This window comes from Capricornis sumatraensis, chromosome 13 (assembly GCF_032405125.1).
Source record: "Capricornis sumatraensis isolate serow.1 chromosome 13, serow.2, whole genome shotgun sequence".
NCBI lineage: Eukaryota > Metazoa > Chordata > Mammalia > Artiodactyla > Bovidae > Capricornis > Capricornis sumatraensis.
Window position 1 is genome coordinate 63,487,921 of NC_091081.1, and position 14,756 is coordinate 63,502,676.

The 14,756-nt window shown below is 41.7% G+C and overlaps 1 protein-coding gene across 1 annotated transcript in view; it reads left to right on the forward strand.

Moving 5' to 3' along the window:
• ARFGEF3 (ARFGEF family member 3) overlaps positions 1-14,756 on the forward strand; it is a 169,742-nt gene that overhangs the window by 38,069 nt on the left and 116,917 nt on the right. Inside the window, exons 3-4 of the mRNA XM_068985407.1 lie at positions 7,249-7,330; positions 11,344-11,475. Of these exons, the coding sequence (XP_068841508.1) occupies positions 7,249-7,330; positions 11,344-11,475 (214 nt within the window). The remainder of the gene's footprint in view (positions 1-7,248; positions 7,331-11,343; positions 11,476-14,756) is intronic.

Genomic DNA, 14,756 nt, shown 5'->3' on the forward strand with positions numbered 1-14,756 from the left:
ATATAAAAAAGGTATATTTTGGGAGAAAGTAGGAGCACAGCTGTGGGCTTCCCGGGTGGCACAGTGGTAAAGAATCTGCCTGCCAGTGCAGGAGACACCACGAGACAGGGGTTCGATACCTGGATGGGGAAGATCCCCTGGAGGAGAGAATGGCAACCCACTCCAGCATCCATGCCTGGAAAACTCTGTGGACGCAGGAGCCTGGTGGGCTACAGTCCACAGGGTCACGAAGAGTCAGAGACGAATGAGCAACTGAGCACAGCAGACGTGAACATAACTGTGTGATTTAGGATGTTCTAAAAAGTTGTATTGGAATATAGTTGGTTTACAATGTTGTGTTAGTTTCAAGTGAACAGCAGAATGATTCAGGTATACATCTATATATTGTTTTTCAGATGCTTTTCCCTTATAGATTATTACAAGATAGTATAGTTCCCTGTGCTATCCGATAGAACCTTGTTGATTATTTAAGATTTTTTTTAACAATGTATCATGTAAAATTATGCACATTCAACCCTTCCCAATTTACAGAAAATAGCAGTTACATATGTTCTACTTAATAATTGCAATAGGCTTGCCAAGGCATCTCAGAATCCTGCAGAAGTGGGATTTTATGTTGTTCACGGTTGTGTCCCTCAGACCTAGAACAGTTCCTGAAGGAGGAATCTAATCTTTGTTGTTCAGTATAGAGGTTACTGATGAAGATAATTTCATTAAACTAGGAGTGAAAATAGAAATAAAAGAGAATCAATTTAACTGCACTGCAGAAAAAAAAATCAAGGAACCAGTTCAGTTCCAATTGGCTCCATGAATTGGCTCTGGCAAAAGCTTAGTCAATGAAAATTCATCAATGTTGATGCAAACTGTTGAAAGCATCAGTATTCATAAACACAAATAATAACATCTCAAATGTCACAACAGGGGGCTGAAAACCTTCTGTACTCAAACTAGGAAAAGTGATGGCTGTCATTGAACCCAGCAGCTAGATCCCAAACCGAATGTATCCCATTCATCCAAAGTGTGTATACCTTTTCATAACTGCATTCCAGCCATCAAATGTGACTCATTGTTCCATGAACAACCTGCACAGTAAGATAATTTATTTATTCAATGCCCATCCCATTCTGGTGGGCACCTGGATTGTTCTTTGTAGAGTAGTGTGGCATCCACCTCAGGCGATGGGGAGTTGTCTGCTGGCAGAGAACAGGGGTTTTGAAGACAGATAGTCTAAATTTAAATCACAGCTCTAATAAGTCAGACAGAGAAGAAGAAATAGCATATGACATCCCTTATATGTGGAATCTAATAAGGAAGGATTCAAATGAACTTATAAAACAGACTCAGGCTTAGAAAACAAACTTATGGTTGCTGGTGAGAAGGGATGAGAGGAAGGGATGAGGAGTTGGGGAGTTGGATGGACTTGTACACTCTGTTGTATTTAAAATGGATAACCAAAAAGAAGCTACTGTGTAGCACAGGGAATTATGTTCAATGTTATGTGGCAGCCTGGATAGGAGGGGAGTTTGGGGGAGAATGGATACATGTGTATGTGCAGCTGAGTCCTTTGGCTGTTCACCTGAAACTACCACAACACTCTTAATTAGTTATACCCTGATACAAAATAAAAAGTTGAAGATGACACCTGTTTAAAAAATATTTAAATCTTACAGCCCTGTCATTTACAAACATGTGACCTTGGATAGGTAATCCAACCTTAGTTTGTTTTGTTAACAATTAAATCTCTTCATAACAAGATAGTAAGTATGATGATATGAACAGGTACTTGGGACTTTACAGGTCACTGATGTTCCATCAGAGCTGTGGTTATATGTGAAGGAATCCAGACAGTTATTCAATAAATGGCTTTGATCATAGAATCCTAGAATTATAGAGCCTCAGCAGACCTCAGAAATCTAAGGTATCTTTTTGCTCCATCCCAGGTAGTGCATCAAAAAAAGAGTCAGCCTAAAATTCGCAAATGTACTTGGTAATACAGGAAGCTCATTTTTGTGTTCATATTAAAAGGTAATATTTGATAAATCTAACTTCCCCCATTCACCTATTTGAATTTCCCTTTGTCCATAGTTCTCTTGGCCCAATAAAGCTGGTCTGTGAACTGTGAAAACACAGTTAAAGAAATAGGCTTAGTTTCCTTGCCATGACCAGACACTGTCACGGGATGATGTCTTCCTTGTGCGTGTGCAGAGCTGCTAATTCTTCTTTAAGAAATAATGACATGCCAGGGCATGAAACCTGGGGCCTCCGTCTTTATTCAGTTAGGCAAGCATGAGCTTGCACGTGCCCACGCATAATGAATAATCACTTCATGTAACTGAATGTTGGTTTTGGTGTGCCTGTTCCCCAATGAGGCAGCATCTAGAAGGATCAAAAGGCGATTTATTCCAAAACAGTCTGTGCAAAGGGGTCCGAGTGTGTGCCACGTTGCATCTTCATTATACATTTCATCCTGAGACTCAGTTAACAAGCCTGTTATTTTTTTTCATTAAAATCGCTTAAAAAAATTAAGGCAGAAGGATTTTTATACCAGAGGGCAAGCCGTGTAATCAGCTGGGCCCCACATGTGTTCGTTTCCTGTTATAGTCCTGATCTGAGGCTCATGATACTAATCTAGGGGATTGCTGGGGCTGAGAGGCCATGAATCCTGAGAAGATTTGTCAACCCCCTCAGCACACACCCACCCACACCCCCCACACCCCCCCCCCCCCCATATCCCTCTCGCTCACTCTCTCACTTCAGGGCTCAGTGTAACATTACTTCAAAGCTTTTCGTCCTACTGGGACTGAGCCCAGCCAGGGAACCCGGCCTCTTCTCTGACACACAGAAGTTTCTGCCTTGTTGGGCAGGTCCTTTCTCCTAAAAGCAGAAACTCTTAACTTGGGATCGATGTGGAGTTAGAGTCTGGGGGGACCTATGTATGTGCTCAGTCACTTCAGTCATGTCCGACTCTTTGTGACCCTATGTATGGACTGTAGCCCACCAGGATCCTCTGTCCGTGGCATTCCCTGGGCAAGAATACTAGAGTGGGTTGCCGTGTCCTCTTCCAGGGGATCTTCCCAACCAGGGATCTAACTCTTATCTCCTGCATTGCAGGTGGATTCTCTACCACTGAGCCACCAGGAAAGCCCAGGGGAAGGGGGAGAACTATAAATCCCTGAAATGATTCGTATACTTATCTAGGAAGAGGATCTTTTTGTGTTCATGATTGAGAAAAGATTAAGAAACGGAACTATTCTAGCTTTGCTTTCATCTTTTGACACCAAAGGGTGTTGGAAGAAACTTGATCTTGGGAGTGAGATGGATTTCTGTTCGGATTGTTTCCAGTAGATTTTAGCTGTGTAACCTTGGGCAGGCTATCAAATCTCTCTGAAACTCTATTTTCTCAAATATAAAACAAGGGTAAGAATGCCCATTTTAAGGTTGAAGTGACTGGTAGATTTAATAGCAAAACAATAAGTAATTTTTATTCTTTTCCCTTCTATGCATAAAATGAAAGAAAGTATCTGTTCTATCTTGTTCCTTGTTGGATCTTCTCATGACAGTGCCTTGCACATAGCAGACTCTCAAGTGTTGGTTGGATGGATAACTGGATGGATGGAGTGCCTTGGTTTGGTACCCGGATGAATTCACTCTGTTTGCTTCCTAAAAGCACTGATTTTCTAAGAGAAATCTTGGTGCTAGAATTGGCCTTGCTTAGACCCCTCCAAGACCCATGCTCCATGTCCTATGCAAAAATCTTTCTGGATACTACAACAAGATTGGATCTTGTTATCCTGTGCTTTAAATCATGGTCTCTGCTGGGCCTTTGTCTATATCAGGGCTGGGCAAACTAGCCAGCAGACCAGATCTGGCCTGTTGCCTGTTTTTGAAATGTAGCCATGCTCATTTATCAACATGTTTAGGACAGGTTTGGGCTATAGCAGAGTTGAGTACTGAGCACAGAGATCATATGGGCTTCGATGCTTGATGTAATTTTTATCAGCCTCTTTTTCCATAAAAAGTTCTCCAACCCTTGATAGACATTTTCTGTACTGCAGGATTGGTCTTAAGATACTTCTTCTGTGGACTGTGAAGCTAAGATTTAATAGTTAAGTGTCTTGACTAAGATTGCACAACTTTAGAATTGTTAAGGTTTCAGTCCAGATCTGTGTGATTCCACAGCCCATAGTTTTTCCACTAAATGATGATACCTTGCAATAAGACCAAATCCTAGCTGAACCAGTTACATCTTCCAGTTCTTCCTGGTGACCATGACTGGCGTGGGGAGCAGTTCAGTGGTGTTCCCTGGAATCGGTGGGACCTGGTAGTGCTGGCATTTATCAGTAGTCTAGTTCCAATCTGAGTACCAATGGGTGTGAGTTTAGAAGTAGGTAAGGGAGGGTGATGAGGATTTCAAGGACTAATACTGGCAGTGGCAGAGCAGTATAGGCATGCTGCAGTTTATCTGCAAACATAATACTACTCCCCAGAGCTCAGGGGTTTCAGCATTCTAGGACGATCCTTGTTCCTGCTGAATGTGGCATCCACTCTTGTTTGATGCCTTGGTGAGCAATATGTAATATTTGTGCATTTCCAGCACACAGTCACTCAACAGAGACTGTCCCTGCTCTAGGCTATGAGACTATAGGAGTTTTGGACCTCCTTGTCTGCCCACAGCTTCCATGCCCTCATTGGCAGATCTGACTGCAAAAATTTGAGATGAAGTTCTTTCACAGTCAATTAATCCTGGTGGAAATTTGATTGTTTCAAGGATTTACAGATGAACTTCTATAGTTCTTCTGTTAGTACTCAATCAGCCCATTATTAGGGGCTTCCCAGGTAGCACAGTGGTGAAGAATTTGCCTGCCAGTGCAGGAAACACAACAGACATGGGTTCAATCCCTGCAGCGTGAAGATCCCCTGCAGTAGGAAATGGCAACCCTCTCCAGTATTCTTGCCTGGAAAATTCCACGGACAGAGAAGCCTGGGATGGTACAACGCATGGGGTTGCAAAGAGTCGGACATGATTGAGCACAAGCGCAACAAGCCCCTTATTACTGATTCTCACTTGACTTTCACACTTCCAGTTAATTTTTCCAAGCTTAGAAACTGGTTATGATTAAACAACAGAAATAAAATTGGGAAAATTAGCTATTCCTGCTTTCGCTTGACTGCATAGCAATGCTTGCCTTATAACCGAGACAAGCTGAAGATCATGATAATAGCGAGAAAATTATAGCCACCCGACTGGAAGTGACACTGTTGGGTAGTGACACTGTTGGGTAATCAACTGCTAAGTTGCTTCAGTCGTGTCCAGCCCTGTGCGACCCCATAGACAGCAGCCCACCAGGCTCCCCCATCCCTGGGATTCTCCAGGCAAGAACACTGGAGTGGGTTGCCATTTCCTTCTCCAATGCATGAAAATGAAGAGTGAAAGTGAAGTTGCTCAGTCGTGTCCGACTCTCAGCGACCCCATGGACTGCGGCCTACCAGGCTCCTGCATCCATACGATGTTCCAGGCAAGAGTACTGGAGTGGGGTGCCATTGCCTTCTCCGGTTGGGTAATCAAAGGTTGTACTAATGAAAAATGGTTATACTGTGAAACAATTGTCATATGAAAAGGGGTACTGTAACTTTGGGTTAGTAAGGGGACAGTGAGAAGGATCAGGAAGGCAAAATGTTCTTTCTGAGTCTGCTTTTGTTCTTTGTGGCTGGCATTAGGGGAAGTGTCTGAGTCTGTCTCCATCTGTCATGGAGCTGCTGATGGAGGATTCCATGAAAAAACTGCAGGGTGGACAGGAAGGAATCGGAGCTATAATTAACGTTCTGTTTCATTGTGTTCTATATCAGTGACGCTTTTTCCCCTAAAGACGAAACCGTGTAATCTTACCCTGTGGCTTTCACAGTCTCTAAAGTCAATGAGTCTTTCAGTTTATGCTGAAAATATAAAAGAGATAAAATGAGGCTGCTCTGACTTAAGTGAGGGTGGAGGAGCCTGGTAAAATTAAGTAACATTTCATTTGTTGTGCCAGTGTAACTCTGTGGGGAAATAATGGGTTGATTAAAATTCTTGGTCTGTTGTTTAATTATTTAGAGTGAATGCTTCTTACAGAAAAATACGTTTCTCTTTGTAGTCCTCTTGCTTTATTCCTGATATATTTTAGTGCCCAGTTATTTTCTTATTAAGCTTCAAAATACGCCAGTAGCTCTCAAGCTTTTTTTGTTTTTGTCTTTCACTTGAGGTCAGGTACTTCTCATGGGTCCAAGCTGTTGGTGGTTTGATTGTATTTCTGCCTTGGAAACACGTTTACTAAGCCCCATCACAAAATTTAGGTCACCCTCATGGAGACTAAAGAGCTCATTCAAACATTGTAGGTGGAGCTTCCCTAATGGCTCAGTGGTAAAGAATGCACCTGCCCATGCAGATGTGGGTTTGATCCTCGGTCCAGGAGGATCCCACATGCCGTGGGGCAACAAAGCCTGTGCTCCGCAATTGGTGAGCCATGCTCTAGAGCCTGGGAGCTGCAACTACGGAGCCCACGTGCCGCAACTACCGAAGCCCACTCACCCAGTGCCTATTGTTTGCAACAGGAGAAGCCACAGCGATGAGAAGCTTGCACACCACGACTAGAGAGCAGCCTCCACTTGCTTCAACAAGAGAAAAGCCTGTGCGGCAATGAAGAGCCAGCACAGACAAAAATAAATACGTAAAATTTTTTAAGTTACAGCTGATTAAGAAACACTTTGAACTGGGGAGAAATTGACAAGTGTATCAGATTTCAATTTATATCAATGAGGCAGAGTAGTCCAGGTGATGATGCCCTCCTCACTTGCTAGGTGGGGGAGAGGCCTGAGCAAAGGCATTGAAACCTATATAAACAGTGCTTTCTAGGGTTGCACACCCTAGGTGTATGGAATACAGTTAATTATATTACTTTGGGAAACAGCAAGGCATGTTCATGGACTGGTAAGGGACTTACCATGTGATGACTAGTTCACCGAAATGATTGTTTGAGAGTCCTTGTGTGTGTTTTCTCTAGAGCTATCTCAAGAAGGCGAGCTGCTGGTACTCTATGATTTCTGCACAGCATTTTTGCTGTTTTTTTCTTTTTTTTCACTCCAGGTGCAGTTTCATTACTGGTCATAGTTCAGTGTATGTGTGTGGTGGCATTTGAGGGTGGGTGTATGTACCCATCCGTTGGCTGCCAGCCTTGCTGAGCTCACATATGGTCCTTATTTATGTGTTGCCAGGGAGAAATGCCTGCTGCCCCTCCAGTTGGCTTTGGAATCCAAGAATGTGAAGCTGGCTCAACATGCCTTGGCAGGGATACAGGTACAGTATACAATACATCTTGTTCTTACCCCAACAGGATGAGAGAAATTGACAGACCACCTTGGCACTGAAAGAGCAAATAGTTACCATTCTAAATTATAGCTGTTTAAAGACCCCAGCAGAAATTGATTGAACTGTGTAATAACCAGAGAGGATAATGATTCTCTTTTCTAGACCAGCATTTCTCTGTGCACAGTGTTATCTTGCTGAGCATATATGGTCAGACACTGACTCTTGGAGACTCCAATATTTTTTATGACAGCTAACTTTTAGGAGAGTAAGGGACTCCAAGAGAGACACCTCAAGTTCTATACCAGCTCAGATCTTACATGCATCCAACATCTGTGGTTCTGTGTCATGAGCAATGATGGTAAGCCAGAATGATTTTGGTTTGTTTTCTAGTCTATAGTTAAGTTGGTGAATGTTTTGTTTCCAGAATGAGATTGGGAAGAAAAAGGAAATTTGGTCTAATCAGAAAAGTCAAATTGCACAAACACACTTCCTTCTCTGAGCGTTTGTTCCATTCTGTTTTGCACCATATGTAGTGAGTCTAATTCCAAAGGTGCAGAGTTGTTGGCTATATAAATACATTGACTTTTTAAAAAGGATTTTTGAAATTGCAATAAATTGCTTTATATGTTGTGTTAGTTTCTGCATACAATAAAGTAAATCAGTCATATGTATACATATATCCCCTCCCTCTTGGACCACTCTCCACCCCAACCCCTCATTCCATGGCCCTCTGGGTCATCACAGAGCACTGAGCTGAGCTTCCTGTGCTTCATAGCAGCTTTCCACTAGCTATTTTACACATGGATAAAGATGTGGTAAACACACACAATAGAATATTATTCAGCTACTAAAAGGAACAAAATGGGGTCATTCATAGAGATGTGGATGAACCTAGAGTCTGTCATACAGAGTGAAGTCAGTCGGAAAGAGAAAAGCAAACATCATATATCAGTGCATATATGTAGAATCTAGAAAAATGGTACAGATAAACACTGACTTCTTAAGTGGTTTGGTGGCTGAGTGACAAGCGCTGTGGAGTTCAAGCCTGCAGGGGATTCTTCCAGCATGGCCATGGATTGATAGCATTGTTGGGTGTCTTTTCACATTACTGTTTCATAGATTGCTCTTTAAGTTTAGAGAGGTCTCTAATACCTTTTCAGTGTCAGTAAGTAAGAAAGAGTAAGAAAATTATGACTGTTTTCCCCTTAGCAGATCAGAATTAGAGAATGTATATTTCAATATGCATTGACATTAGCAATTTTTAAACATTAAAAAGGTTAAACAGTTATTAAAAACTCTGCTTTTCTCCAAAGTAACTGTAAAAAGGAATAGAAGTTTGTTTCAACCTGCCACTTATGTTCTCTTTTCTCTAGTATTACAGGGATTTTCCATTTAGTGTTGTTTTTTGGGTTTTTTTTAACCCTCAAACTCTGTAAGTTACAATCTCGTGTTTTCATGGGAACTTCACTGACATGGGGGGCTGGGCATCTTCTTCTCAGCATCCCTTGTAACCTCCCATTCATATCTGACTCTTTACCACTCCATGGACCATACAGTCTATTGAATTCTCCAGGCCAGAATACTGGAGTGGGTAGCCTTTCCCTTCTCCAGGGGATCTTTCCAACCCAGGGATCGAACCCAGGTCTCCCGCATTGCAGGCAGATTTTTTTACCAGCTGAGCCACAAGGGAAGCCCAAGAATACTGGAGTGGGTACCCTATCCCTTCTCCAGTGGATCTTTCCAACCCAGGAATCGAACTGGGATCTCCTGAATTGCAGGCAGATTTTTTACCAACTGAACTATCAGGGAAGCCCCTCCCCCATTAACTTTTAAGGCACTTTTTTTTTTTAGAGTTTTTTAGTCTGTATTACTTTAAGTAAAAACAGGGGTTTGTATGTGAACTAACTCTGGGCTGCCCTGCATAGTCAAAAATTTCTTTTGAGTGGACACTTCAGAGATATTGTGGGATCAGTCCCCAATCAGTGTAATAAAGCAGATATTACAATAGAGTGAGCCACATGGATTTTACATTTTCCCAGGGCATATAAAAGTTATGTTTATACCATGCTGTAGACTCTGAAGTGTGCAATAGCATTATGTCTAAAAAAAATGTACATACCTTAACTAAAAACTACTTTCTTGATAAAATGCTAACATCATCTGAGCCTTCAGCCAGCTATCGTAGTAACATCAAAGGGCACTGATTGCAGATCATTATAACAAATAGAGTAAAAATAAAAAAGTTTTCAAATATTGCAAGAATTATCAAAATGTGACACAGAGACACTATGTGAATAAATACTATTGGAAAAATGGTGCCAGTAGACTTAACTGACACACAGTTGCCACAACCTTTCAGTTTATAAAGAAACATGATACTTGTGAAGGGCAGTAAAGCTAAGTGACATAAAATGATGTACAGCTGTATAGATGAATTCAGGGAGTCCTAAGAAGAAGGTTTGAAATACATGTTTTCTGGATCTGCAGTGACATTCAGCTAAAAGAGGGAGTCGTTACCCTGGATGAATCAGAATTCCAAAAATTCTTCATGGTTGCAACCCCATGCTGCGTCGGACAAGGACAGATTTAATAGGGATAAATATAAAATCCGTCCTACTCTGGGGTCTCAAAGATCAATTGCCTCAGGACAGATTGGGGAAGAACAGCTTAATTGTAGCCCTTGAGAATGAGGTTTCTGCGTGAGTCAGCATAAAATGTGCTGTGACTTACAACTAAGCTAATTTGATCTGAGAGTGTGATTAAACTTCTGTATTACTGCTTTTTGGTTTTATTTTAAGCAGTAAACACACTTAATTGTCTCACACAACTAGAATTCTAGAGGTAAACAATTCCAGGTTGAAATAGGACGGCAATGGCCACCAAAGACTACATTTCTTTCACTCTTGCCATCTTTTTATTGTTATTATTTTTAAAAGACTATTTTAGAGCAGTGTTAGACTGACAGTAAAATTGAAAGGAGGGTGCAGAGATTTCCCACATACTCCCTCCCCCTACACATGCGTAGCCTCACCCATCATCACTCCCGGAACGATACTTTTTATAGAAAAAAACCCAAAGATGAGGCTACATTGACACGTCCTAATCACCCAGAGTCCATATGTTCACCTTAGCATGCACCTTTGGGTGCTCCTGCTCATTGCTGTCAGACCACCCTTGAAGTGTTATATTCACTGGAGGCCAGTTGAGGAGGAAAGTGTCTATGAAACTTATGTTATGTGGAGAACGTTTGATGACACCCAAGGAGGTTTAGTGTGGAAAAGAAGAGATTTAGGTGGAGTTCATCACTGATCAGGTATTCTAGAAACGTAATCTGTGTGGCTCCAGGTATAACTAGGGTGTACAAGTTGTAGGCAAGGAGGGTTTGGTTCAATTCATAAAGAATTTTATGAAAAATGAGTTGTTTTCAAGTAGAGGAGAGCTGTCCTGTGAGATGTAATGCCTTCTGGGAAACCTCATGAAAATGACTGTCTTCTTGTTTAGGTTTTTGTGGGATTGATTTTCTGATGAAAATATATTAAGATTTGTAGATTCATGAATAATTCCTAGGTAAATGATAGCTCACATTAGGAAGTACAAATATGAACAATCAAGCTGTGTATAAACCTCCTTCCCTGTGACAAAGCTTCATTCAGAAAGGGCGTGTGCGAATGTGCCTGTCGTGAGGAGCTGGATTCCCCTTGGCACATTCATCCTCCATCCTCACCCACCAAACGACTTATTTGGCCACCACATTAGAATTTCACTTCATAAAATTTACGGTAAATTATCTAATAGCAGGAAAAACCCTTTGCCAAAAACCATTTACCAAAGGCATGATGCATTTTTCTTTTTAATGGCACAGAGCGGAAACTCCTTCCTAATGGCCTCCAGCTACATGCTTCCTGAGTAAGAAACATTATCTGTAGTACATACTAGGCTATAGCAGAATAAGACAGCAGGGGAAAGCCTGTCTGTGATCACTGTCTTGTGCCTCTTTGCAGAAGCTCCTGGCAGAAGAGAGGTTTGTATCCATGGAAACGGACTCTGATGAGAAGCAGCTGCTCAATCAGATCCTGAATGCTGTGAAAGTGACGCCTTCCCTCCACGAGGACCTGCAGGTGGAAGTGATGAAGGTGGGTTTGACGCACTCCCAGTTTGCGTCACTGTGATGAAAACAAATTGCTGACCCTCATTGTTACCTTAAAGATGCCTCTATGTGGTGGTCATTTGGACTATATGATTATTATCCTTGCTTGCGGTCCCCAGAATAACCTTGATTGTTGAACAGAAATGACAACTAAGTAAAAAAGGTTTACTTGGTTTACAGATTTCAATAAATCTGTAAGATTTTTGGCCTGAGCCTACGTATCAAATGTTGTTAAATATATTTATGCCCTTTTGAGAGAATGTATAGGAAATAGATTTATGACCTTTTGAGAAAATGTACAGGAGTAGTTCCAGCTTGGGGTAGACCTGATCATTCTGGGCATTCTGCCTGCCTGTATATGTTAAAACAAAGCAAAGACCTAATGACGTATATTAATGCTCTGTAGAATAGTCAATTTAAGGAAAGGATGATCATCCTTTGAAGCCATATCAGAATCATATCTTTATTTCCGTCCTCACATTCTGTGAACCTTATCTCCCTCACTCTAATTACCATCTCCCTTTGGGCGGTGGCATCTCTCTCTTCCCTTTTCCCTTTTTCCCCTCCTTTGAGAGCCACCATAATTGGGAGCCTCTTATACAGACTCAGAGGCGTGTTGGATCCCGTAAGTGAACAGTGAGTTGGGCAGAAAAGGATGGAAATCTCTAGCCTAGAATAACACCTTGGTCAGAGTAGCACAGCTAGAACCCACGAGCTGGACACAACATCTGTCCATTTCTTCCCTAGAGGAGTATGTACAGAGAAACGTGTAAGCATAGTTGGTGTCATATAATGGTTGCTTTCTTCCTAGAAATGCAATGGTGGATTTTTGTCTTTGATAAGAGATATCAGTCTTTTACCTCTCAGTTTCTCCCTTGAGAAAGATCAGCTTCAATCATGGCATTGTCTTAATGTCCTGGGTCTCACCTTAGCCCTATTGGTGGGTAATTTAGTATAGTGATTCAGACTTTGAACCCAGCCTGTCTGGATTTGAATACTTAATTTCTAGTTGGACTTCCTTGAACAGATTCCTGAACCACTCTGTGCTTTGGTCTCCTCATCCGGAGAATGGGGGAAATAGTTCAATTCAGTCGTTCAGTCGTGTCCGACTCTGCGACCCCAAGGACTGCAGCACGTCAGGCTTCCCTGTCCATCACCAACTCCTGGAGCTTGCTCACACTCATGTCCATCGAGTCGGTGATGCCCTCTAACCATCTCATCCTCTGTCATCTCCTTCTCCTCCTGCCTTCAGTTTTTCTCAGCATCAGGGTCTTTTCCAATCAGTGAGTTCTTCACATCACATGGCCAAAGTTTTGGAGTTTAAGCTTCAGCATCAGTCCTTCCAATGAATGTTCAGGAATGATTTCCTTGAGGATGGACTGGTTGTATATCCTTGCAGTCCAAGGGACTATCAAGAGTCTTCTCCAATACTACAGTTCAGAAGCATCAATTCTTTGGCACTGAGCTTTCTTTATAGTCCAGTTCTTACATCCATACCTGGCTACTGGAAAAACCATAGCTTTGACTAGACAGACCTTTGTCGGCAAAGTAATGTCTCTGCTTTTTAACATGCTGTCTAACTTGGTCATAGCTTTTCTTCTAAAGAACAAGCGTCTTTTAATTTCATGGCTGCAGTCACCATCTGCAGTGATTTTGGAGCCCAAGAAAATAAAGTATCTCTCTGTTTCCATTGTTTCCCCATCTATTTTCCATGAAGTGATGGGACTGGATGCCATGATCTTCATTTTTTGAATGTTGAGTTTTAAGCCAACTTTGTCAGTCTCCTCTTTCACTTTCATCAAGAGGCTCTTTAGTTCCTCTTCACTTTCTTCCATAAGGGTGGTGTCATCTCTGTATCTGAGGTTATTGATATTTCACCCAGCAATCTTGATTCCAGCTTGTGCTTCATCCAACCCAAAATAAGCAGGGTGGATATATACAGCCTTGATATACTCCTTTCCCAATTTGGAACCAGTCTGTTTTTCCATGTCCGGTTCTAACCATTGCTTCTTCACCTGCATACAGATTTCTCAGGAGGCAGGTTAGGTGGTCAGGTATTCCCATCTGTTTAAAAATTTTCCACAGTTTGTTGTGATCCACATAGTCAAAGGCTTTGGCGTAATCAATAAAGCAGAAATAGATGTTTTTATGGAACCCTCTTGCTTTTTGATGGTCCAGTGAATGTTGGCAATTTAATCTCTGGTTCCTCTGCCTTTTCTAAAGCCAGCTTGAACATCTGGAAGTTCATGGTTCACATACTGTTCAAGCATGGCTTGGAGAATTTTGAGCATTACTTTGCTAGCATGTGAGATGAGTGTAATTGTGTAGTACTTGGAACATTCTTTAGCATTGCCCTTCTTTGGGATTGGAATGAAAACTGACCTTTTCCAGTCCTGTGGTCACTGCTGAGTTTTCCAAGTTTGCTGGCATATTGAGTGCAGCTCTTTCACGGCATGATCTTTTAGGATTTGAAATAGCTCAGCTGGAATTCCATCACCTCCACCTCCACAGCATCTTCATCGGGGGGAAATAGTAGTCCCTACCTAATAGGAGCGTTGTGAGGACTAAGTAAGTGATAGCTGTAAGGAATTTGGCACAGTATCTGGCCCAAAGCAAGTTCTTTAGAAGGGCTATTTGTTACTTCTTCTATTCCTATTACTTCTGCCACAACTAACTACTGCTGCTGAGTCATCATCTCAGTGGGTGGGTCTAGGAATATTCTTATGCTCAGTAAACAATGAGAATGTCTGAGCTACCTAATCTTTAAGATCTCATTGTCTTTAACTCTCTCTAATTCTGGAATGTGTGGTTTTGCCTTATCCTTTGACACATGTTGGGCTGCTGTGCCTTCCTAGGAATCCAAGAGTAACCATCTCTAGATTTGTTTGACTTCTCTGCTACCTCTGTGCAACCACTGAGAGAAGCAAGGTCAGCCAGCCATGTCCGTCACTTTTACAACTTTCAAGTTGTCTGTTTATCCTTCTTCCACTAAAAGATCTCCAAATACTGAAGGTTGAGCATTGATGTCACGCTAAGACACACCTCACAGATTTCATATTATTCTGAAAACTTTCCCAGGAGTATAGCTTTTCATGGAATATAGGAATTTGCATTAAAAATTAAAATGTGAAAGTACCTATTCTTCTAGGAACTGTGGAGGAGCAGGATGTTTAATGGTTATGTCAACAGAAACACCTGTTTTGAAAACATACTTGCTTTCTAATTCCAGCCCAGTGGTACCTTCTGCCAGCCTTGCTGAAGACAGGA